General features: G+C 36.8%; 1 protein-coding gene across 1 annotated transcript; it reads left to right on the forward strand.

Moving 5' to 3' along the window:
- The first annotated feature begins 1,268 nt into the window (after positions 1-1,268).
- On the forward strand, positions 1,269-3,123 carry LOC138341961 (uncharacterized). Its single transcript, XM_069294143.1, has 5 exons — positions 1,269-1,418; positions 1,826-2,115; positions 2,221-2,480; positions 2,561-2,656; positions 2,807-3,123. The coding sequence occupies exons 1-5, from the start codon at positions 1,269-1,271 to the stop codon at positions 3,121-3,123; spliced, it is 1,113 nt and encodes a 370-aa protein (XP_069150244.1).
- Positions 3,124-10,147: the final 7,024 nt, after the last annotated feature.

Genomic DNA, 10,147 nt, shown 5'->3' on the forward strand with positions numbered 1-10,147 from the left:
TGTAATGTTGATTACTCTTATGAACATGTATTTGGTCTATATTGCTAAAGTATGATATTATGTACTCTTAATGCCATGTTATGTGAAGTTGGACATTTGTTATAATTCTTGATAACTTTACTTGATTAAGCAAGCTTATAGGACTTTGCTTAGTTATTGCACAAGTGGACTTAAAGAGGGTTATAAGTAATGATCTTACTTTGGTTATGATGAAATGTGCTCTTATTCATGCTTGTTGCTATTATAATTTGATGATAGAGTTACTTTGACTATGTTTTCAATTATATGATATGCATGTTGATTGACTATGCCTTGTATTGTTGACCTTGTGATGTACACGCCTATGACTTAAGGAATATGTCTTATTAATTGGTATGGTCTTGTTGAATGTGCATAAATGTTTTCAAAGTAAATTGCATACTTAATGAAATCTCCCTTTTTAGCATGATTTTGTATTATATGTGCATATGGTCTCATACTTAGTACAAGTAGTGTACCAACCCAATTTCTTCCTTTACCCCAACATTATAGTTTCCGATCGTTGAAAGGCTTCCGAAAACTACTTTGATGAAGACTTGGAATTCTTAATAATCCAATTTGGGTAGGTCCTCACTTCCCGAGGGCAATGCCACTATCAAGCTTCTGATGTTGCTTTAGTATTTTAAGACTCTTATGTTTCTTTCGTTTTCATTTGGATATTAAACATTGTATGAACTATATATGGTCTTATTGTATTGATGTATGGGCTAGACACAAATTGTTATACTCTTTACTAGATGGTTAGGAGATTAGACGACTATTTGAGACTATGTTATATTCTATATCTATGTGCAATAAAAGTAGAAGACTAATTAATCTTCATATACGATGATCTATGTATGCTCGATATATATACTATGTAAAACTCAATGTAGAAGTAGTAAAAAGTTTTAAATAACCGCTAATTTTAGCCTATGAATATAATGATGTAAGCTAAGAGGGTAGTCTTAGTCCTCAAAGAGGAGAACGACGACGGTTATGTCTAGGGGGTACTCCGGGACGTGATACACTTTGTATTAGATCATGAGGTTGAATATCTTTGAGTGGTTGTCTTTCTCAACCATGTCTATGTAGATTCGTGATCATAATTTTGTAGCGTGCCACACTTAGGGATACAAATCTATAAGATGCTAATGAAACTCTCACTTTCTTGGAAGTCCAATATTGTGTCTCTAGAATTTAGCTCTGTGTGCTTTTAGCATCTAATTATTTTATTATGATTATAGACAATGAATACTCAAAGGAACGCGACACGAGGACTTGAAAAAGAGATTGCCAATGCGGAAGTTCCTCCACGTGGTGATCAAGTCCCTCCTCTTGAAGAACAAGTTAATGATGACCAAGCTACAGTCGATCCTCCTCCTTTGACGGATGGTGCCGTAAGGGCTGCTCTTTTTCAAATGAACCAAGCCATTACTACCCAAGCACAAGCTGCCACTTCCTAAGCTCAAGCCATGATGGCCCAAGCTAATCAGGAGGTTGTACCCCGAGCATACCAACAAGTTTCTACCATGACCTCCCATTTGAGGGATTTCACTAGGATAAATCCCCCTACTTTCTATGGGTGCAAGGTTGAAGAAGACCCCCATAAATTCATTAATGAGATATACAATATCCTCTATGCTATGGGGTTGACTACTAGTGAGAAGGCCGAGTTAGCCACCTAACAAATCAAAGGTGTGGCCTAAACTTGGTATGTCTAATGGAGGGACAATAGGCTGTTAAGGGGTGGATCGGTGACTTGGGATGTTTTCAAGAAGGTTTTTGTTGATAGATTATTTCCTAGGGAGAATTGGGAAGCCAGGTGGTTGAGTTAATCAACCTTCATCAAGGAGGTATGAGTGTACTTGAATACTCCTTGAAATTCACTCAATTGTCAAAATATGCTCCTTGTTTGGTTTTCGATCTTAGGGATGAGATGAACTGCTTTGTGATAAGAGTGTCGGATGACATGCAAGAGGAGTGTCATTCATCTATGCTACATGACGATATGATCATTTCTCATCTCATGGTTCATGCCCAACAATTGGAAGAGGCAAGGGATAAGAGAAAGAGTAGAAATGCTAAGAGGGCAAGGTCATTTGATGGTGGTTCTTCAAAGGGTAGGCTTGATATTCAAGACAAGACTAGGTTCAAGAAAAGGGTTTCTAACTAATTTACTTCTGAATTCCCAAAGGCTAGGAATAAGAGGGTGTCTAACACTAAGCCTAAAAAGGGAAGAGACACTAGTTCACCAACAAAGAATCCAACTTGTGGAAAGTGTGGCGAAAAGCACTATGCTGATTGTCTTAAGGGAACGGATAATTGTTTTGGTTGTGGTAAAAGTGGGTACAAGATTCGAGATCATCCAAATGTGAAGGATCAAGACAAGTATAGTGGGCAAGCAAGTGGTTGTAATGATGCTACAAAGAAGAATCTCTTCTATGCTCTCCGCCCTAGAGGTGAGAAAGAGACTTCTCCCTACGTGGTGACTGATATGTTGAAAGTCTTTTCATTGATTTATATGATTTACTTGATCTAGGTGCTACATTCTATTTTGTTACTCCCTTGATATCTAAGAAGTTTGGGATTTTTCCTAACATTCTAAATGAACCTTTTATGGCTTCTACCCCGGTGGGTAAGTTGGTTGTTGCAAAAAAGGTATATAGAAACTATCCTTTAATGTTTCCCAATAGAGTTACTTATGTTGAACTAGTAGAACTTCATATGTTTGAGTTTGATGTCATATTGGGTATGTATTGGTTTCATGCTTACTTTGCCTTTATAGATTATAGAGCAAGGGTGGTGAAATTTAACTTTCAAAATGAGCCTGTTTTAGAGTTGAAGGAGGGAAATTCTATTCCTAGAGGTCGTATAATTTCTTCTTTTAAAGCTTATAGAATGATCTTTAAAGGGTTTTTATGCCATATAGTAAGATTCATTGATTTAGACTCCAAAATTCCTCCCATTGAGTCGGTCCCCGTAGTAAGGGAACTTCCGGAGGTCTTTCCTAATGATCTTTCTGGTATTCCTTTCGAACGGGAAATTGATTTTGGTATCGACTTGTTACCAGATACAAATACAATTTCAATTCCTCCTTATTAAATGGCTCCGGCCAAATTGAAGGAGTTGAAGGCTCAACTTAAAGATTTACTAGACAGAGACTTCATTTGACCTAGTATTTCTCCATGGGCTGTTCCGGTTTTATTCGTGAAAAAGAAGGATGGTTCCCGTAGAATGTGCATTGATTATAGCAAACTCAATAAAGTCACTACTAAGAACAAGTATCCTCTCCCTCAGATTGACGGCTTGTTTGATCAACTTTAAGGGGCAAACTACTTTCTAAGATAGACTTGAGATCAGGGTATCACCAACTTAGGGTGAGAGGTGAGGATATACAAAATACGATATTTTAGACTAGATATGGTTACTATGAGTTCTTAGTAATGTCCTCTGGTCTCACTAATGCCTCGACGACATTTATGGATCTCATGAATAGGGTGTTTTGAAGTTCGTGTATTCATTTGTCATTGTCTTCATAGACGACATCTTAATATATTCAAAAAATGACGGTGATCATATAGAACATTTGAGGGTGCTGTTACAAGTGCTTAAGGAGAACCACTTATTTGCCAAATATAGCAAATGTGAGTTTTGGTTGAGGTTCGTGGCATTTTTTGGTCATATCATCTCTAGTGAGGGAGTTGAGGTTGATCCAACGAAGTCAAGAATTGTCCTAGACCATTGAATCCACTGAAATTAGGTGTTTTTTGGTTCTATCTGGTTATTACTGGATGTCTGTGGATGGTTTTGCGTCCATGTCATCTACCTTGACTACCTTGACCTGAAAGAGTAAGAAATTTGAATGGTCGGAGGCATGTGAGAGAATCTTCCAAATCTTGAAGGATAGACTTACTTTTGATCCGGTGTTCACTTTACCAAAGGGTACCAAGGGTTTTTTTGTATATTGTGATGCATGCCGAGTGACTTTAGGGTGTGTACTTATGCAACATGGGAAAGTAGTAACCTGTGCTTCTAGAAAACTTAAGGTGCATAAGAGGAACTATCCAATTCATGATCTTGAGTTAGCTGTCGTTGTTTTAATCTTTAAAATATGGAGGCATTACTTGTATGATGTTCATATGTATGTGTATACCGACCACAAGAGTCTACAATATGTTTTACTCAAAAGGAGTTCAATCTCCGACAAAGAAGGTGGTTGAAATTGTTGAAAGACTACAACATGAGTGTTTTCTATCACCCCGGTAAGGCTAATGTGGTAGCGGATGCTTTAAGTCGTTTGTCAAGTGGTAGTGTGTCTCATGTAGAGGAAGTCAAGAAATACCTAGCGAAAGATGTTTATTGGTTGTCTAAATAGGGTGTTAGGTTAGAAGATTCTCTGAATGGTGGTTCTATGGTCCATAATAACTCCGAGTCATTATTAGTAGTTGAGGTGAAGTCCAAAAAACATCTTGTTCAACCATTGATTGAGTTGAAGGAATCAGTTCTTGGCAAGCTTAATGAGACATTCTCCTTAGGGGGGGGGGGGGGATGGTTTCTTGAGGTATCAAGGAAGGTTCTGTGTTCCCAATGTAGATTGTTTGAGGAATTGGATTCTTGAGGAAGCTCATGGGTCCCATTACTCAATTCATCTGGTTTTGACTTAGATGTACCATGACCTTATAGAAGTATTTTTGGTGGGAAGGTTTGAAGGAGAACATAATGGAATTTATTGCTAAGTGTCCAAATTGCCAACAAGTGAAAGCTGAACACCAAAATCTGGGTGGTTTACTAAAGAAAATCAAAGTTCCTACTTGGAAGTGGGAAAACATTAATATGAATTTTGTGGTAGGTCTGCCTCAGACACAAAAGCAATATGTCTTTATGTGGGTGATTGTGGATAGGTTGACCAAATCCGCTTATTTTATTCCCGTCAAGTCTACCTATTGGCGGAAGATTATGCAAGGATCATCGTAGATGAGATTGTTTGTCGCCATGGTATTTGGTTATACATAACATTGGATAGAGGTTCACAATTAACATCTAGGTTTTGGAGGTCATTCCAACAAGTGTTGGGTACCAAGGTGAAGTTAAGCATCGACAGATGGTCAAGAGGAGCATACTATTCAAACCCTTGAACATAAGCTTAGAGCTTTTATCATTGATTTCAAGGGTAATTGGAATAAGCATTTGCGTTTTGTGGAGTTTGCTTACAATAATAGCTACAATTCAACTATATATATGGCTCCTTATGAGTCCTCGTATGGTAGGAGATATAGATTTCCAATTGGATGGTTTGAAGTGGGTGAGTCTTCACTTTTGGGTCTCGATTTGATTTATAGGAATTTGGAGAAGGTTCATATTATAAGGAATTAGTTGCAAACAACCTATAGTCGTAATGTCTTATGCCGATCATAGGAGGAGAGAATTAGAGTTTGAAGAAGGTGATAAGGTGTACTTGAAAGTTTCGCCTATGAAAGGGGTGGTTAGATTAGGCAAGAAAGGGAAGTTGAGTCCTCGTTATGTGGGTCCATATGAAATCTTACAAAGGGTTGGTAAGGTGGAATATGAGTTGAAGTTGCCTAGTGAATTGACTTCGTATCATACAGTTTTCCATGTTTCTATGCTTAAGATGTGTATAGATGTTTCCGAGTCTATTCTTCTTTTTAAGGGTACTGGTGTGATGATAACCTCTCCTATGAGGAGGTCCCGGTTCAAACCCTTGATAGGCAAATAAACAAGTTAAGGAACAAGGAGGTGACTTCCATAAAGGTGTTATGGAAGAATCACCTAGTTGAGGGTGCGACATTGGAGTCTGAGGCCAACATGATGTCCCATTACCTTCATCTATTTGACAACTAAGATTAGATATTCCTATTAATAGTTAAAATAATGACTAAAAATTGAAGCTCCTTGATATTGGTAAAGTTTTGCAAAAATTGACATTTTATAATGATATTATAGTGACTTATAATGAAGAATGCATATAAAGTTGCAACTCTTCTTATTTTGAGTCATGTTGTGCATTTTAATATGGTGAATCTTTATGAAATGGTATGTAGCGTGTTGTTAAGTTAAGATTTGGCATAACTGACTCTTTAAAGATATGTTGATCTCATGTGGTTGTTGTGATAAGAAAGTTCCTCATGTTGTGACTTTCAGCCTCGTGTGTGTGAAAAATTGATGATTTTGAGTAATTTATGTAAATTCCATGATTATGTATTTAACGGAGTTATGTAACACTCCTTGTGTGGTAAATCATGTTAAATGGTGTATGTTGTTGGTTGGGCTGCTAGCTAGTCTTGAGTCTATCTTTTCCTCCCAAATTATTTTATTGTCATTCGGGGACGAATGTTCCTAAGGGAGGATAATGTTACACTCCGAAAGTCTATGAACTTAACTAGAGCCTCACATGTTGATATAAGTTTAGTAACAAAATCTTAAAGCCTAAGGTAATGTTAATAAACCATTTAGGAAGTTTTGGAGTTAAGACATCAAGAAACGTCTATGATGTTTGGAAACTTGTCTAATTTACCTAGTGAAACGTTCTTATGTTTTGAGAAGGTGTAGAGGTGTAGTATGAGGTCTAAAACTTGTAAAATGAATTTAAATAGGTAAAACCTAGTATATAGAAAGAAACCGTCCAGGTACGACCACCCAAGGGTCGCCTTAGGGGTCCACGAAAGGACCCCAAACATGGCTTGAAAAGCTGCCAGAACAGCAGCCAATTTACACATTGATGAAACAAGTCTGCATCGCAGACTTGTGTGGATTTCGGTCAAATCTCAAGTTCGCGTCGTGGGAAGGTATAGGACTTCACTTTCTTGAAAATTAAATTGGAAAATCATACGGCCGCATAACGGACTTGTTCCCTGACGGATATATGAAATTTTGATTTGATGTTTGACTTCATTAATGGGTCAACTTAAGTGAGGGGTCTTTTGGTTATTTCATGGGGGGTCTATATATCGATTTCCGATCAGTTTTCCCTCACATTTACTTACAACAATCAAATCTCCAAATCAAAACCCAAAAGCTACCAGGTCTCTTTAGTTTCTCTCTCTATTCATCCTCCATTGAAGGAAGATGAAAGCTTGAAGAAGAAGGCCAATTTCTAAAGGATTTCACTTCAAGTTCATGTATTAATATTCATTAAGGCATGAGTTCTTCACTCTTGGGATTCCTTTCCCGAAGAGGTCCTCTCAAAGTTGATTTCTTAATTCCCAATTCCAAGGGTTTTTCTATCTAATGAACATTCTTCTAAACTTCAAATTGATGATTGATCTTGTTTAGTTGTGATTACTTATGACTAATTAGGTATATATTGTTAGTTAATTGATGTTAATTGATTGAATTTCATGTTGATCATGTTCCTTTCCCCGATTTCCCAAATCTTGGGTCTTGATTGCAAATTGATGGGAATTGAAGTATGAATTGATTATTAGACTTGTTTTATCTTTCTAATTCATTCATTGATTGCCTAGCGCAATATATTCTTGGGATTACATCTAATTCTTGAATAATTCATGATGAACCCTATTTCCCTTAACCCTGGGTTATGAATTGGTGTTAGTTGGATATTGATGATGCAATTGACCTAGTTCTTGTGTTAATCACTATTGATTGATGTTACTACACTTATTGTTGGATGTAATTGCTTGATTGATGGTAAAACCATGAAGATGTATATTGAAGGAGATTGAGTAATTCTCTACAATCCTAACATTTACATCAATTATGATGACTTGTGATTAGTCTAAGTAGGTGTTGGTATGATGTTGAATTGAAATGTCTTGACTATGGTTTGTGAGGTGTTGTCTAAGATGTAAATTTTACAAGGATGGTTATGATTTACCAATGTGTCTTATTATGAAGTTGTATGCAAATGTGCTAACCTTACCTATATGAATTGTAACGAAAGGACAATACTCATGCAATTCTTATTGAGATATGATGATTACTATGTGTATACAAGGGTTGGACACTATGACCTACATTAATCTATGATGATTAATAAAGGTATTAAAGACATTTAAAAAAGGACCCTATCTTAGAACCGAGTGAACTAGGGCGAGCAGTGTCCCTTCCCACATAGGGAAGGCAGAATCACTATTGTAATGTTGATAATTGAGATCATAATGCATGTAGCATAAAGAGGATCCCAACTATATCTCCTATTATTGAAGTATGTTGCCCCCATAATAATACTAGCTAGTGCATCCACATAGTTTCTATGTTCATCTGTTGGTACTACCTTGGCAAGTAGTCCGCCTTTTTTCGGTGAAGGATTTCATGACACCGGATTCCTTATAAGCTCATGTGGTCTATGTCGGTTAAAGAAAGATAATCCCAAAAATTTAAAATGAACTAAAGGATTTAACTCTAACTAAGATGACCTAAGGGGTTTAACTTAGTATAGGTAGGGGCATGGGACTCTACATATACATTGCACTAGTTAGCCTTAAGGGAAGTCTTATGAGGATGTTCTTACGTATGTATATGCATATGAATGTAAACAATATTTATATAATGATTTTAAATGTTAATGACACTATGTGATGTTTATTATATTTGGTCTATGTTGTTAAAGTATGATATTATGTACTCTTAATGCTATGTTATCTGAAGTTGGACATTGGTTATAATTCTTGGTAGGTTTACTTTATTAATGTCACGACCCAAACCGGGTTGCGACTGGCACCCACATTTACCCTCCTATGTGAGCGAACCAACCAATCTAAACCTTAACATTTCAAGGTAATATCAACATAAAGTAATGCGGAAGACTTAAACTCATTAATAAAATCAATAACTATTATTCTCCCCAAAATCTGGAAGTCATCATCACAAGAACATCTACGATCAAATGACTAAACTAAGAGTATTCTAAAAGCTAAAAATACATAAGAAGCTAGTCCATGCCGGAGGTTCAAGGCATCAAGACTTGAAGAAGAAGATCCAGTCCAAGCTAGAAGCATTAGCTCACCCTGAATTTCCGATGTAGTAAGACTGGCTTGAATTGCTGTTGAGTTGAAGACGATGGCACGTTTGCTGCACTCCACAAATAAACAAAAAGAAAACATAAAAGTAGGGGTTAGTACAAAACACGGGTACTGAGTAGATATCATCGGCCAACTCAAAATAGGGAACAGTATATATCAAATATTATCGTAAATCAACTATAAAACTCAACATGTAGCAACAACAAGTAATATAATCATCAATAAGTACAATCAAGTTCATCCATAAGGGCTCAAGCCTCAACACCATACTCATTTGGGAATTAAGTTTATTAATTTGAGTATATTATCATCTTTCAAGATTCATTATCTTTCTTCCTCTTGTGTCGGTACGTGACACTCCGATCCCCTACTGCTATGTGTCGGTACATGACACTCCGATCCCCTAATTCTACGTGTCGGTTCCTGACACCCGATCCCCTATATGTGTCGGTACGTGACACTCCGATCCCCTATATGTGTCGGTACGTGACACTCCGATCCCCTATATGTGTCGGTACGTGACACTCCGATCCCCTAATTCTACGTGTCGGAACGTGACACTCCGATCCACTAATACTATGTGTCGGAACGTGACACTCCGATCCACTAATACTATGTGTCGGAACGTGACACTCCAATCCACTAATATCATTCTGTAAATCTTCAAGCTTCTCTATACCAAGGCATCATCAATCCCATTACTTTAATTCATCAAGCCTTCTTCTATACCAAGGCATCATCATTAATAATGTATATTAAAGTTTCTTTTCAAGATTTGGGATTCAATAGTTTCATCATGCTTATCTTATCACAATCACATAATCATATTCATGCAAACATACCATTAAGCATATAGTAGGGTTTACAATACTACCAATACATATCATTCACTATTAAGAGTTTATTTAGGAAAGCATGAAACCATAACCTACCTCCACCGAAGAATTGAAATCAAGCAAGTTAATCCTCAAAGCTTGGTGTTTTCCTCTTCTTCTCGATCGTTTCTCTCTCTTCCTTCTTGTTCTTTCTATTTTCTTATTCAAACCCTCTTTCTTTTATCCTAATTAGTATATAATTAAGAATAAAAGATGGCAATAATACCCCACTAATTAACTTAGGGTTACCTC

Source organism: Solanum lycopersicum, chromosome 2 (genome assembly GCF_036512215.1).
Source record: "Solanum lycopersicum chromosome 2, SLM_r2.1".
In the NCBI taxonomy this organism is placed as follows: domain Eukaryota; kingdom Viridiplantae; phylum Streptophyta; class Magnoliopsida; order Solanales; family Solanaceae; genus Solanum; species Solanum lycopersicum.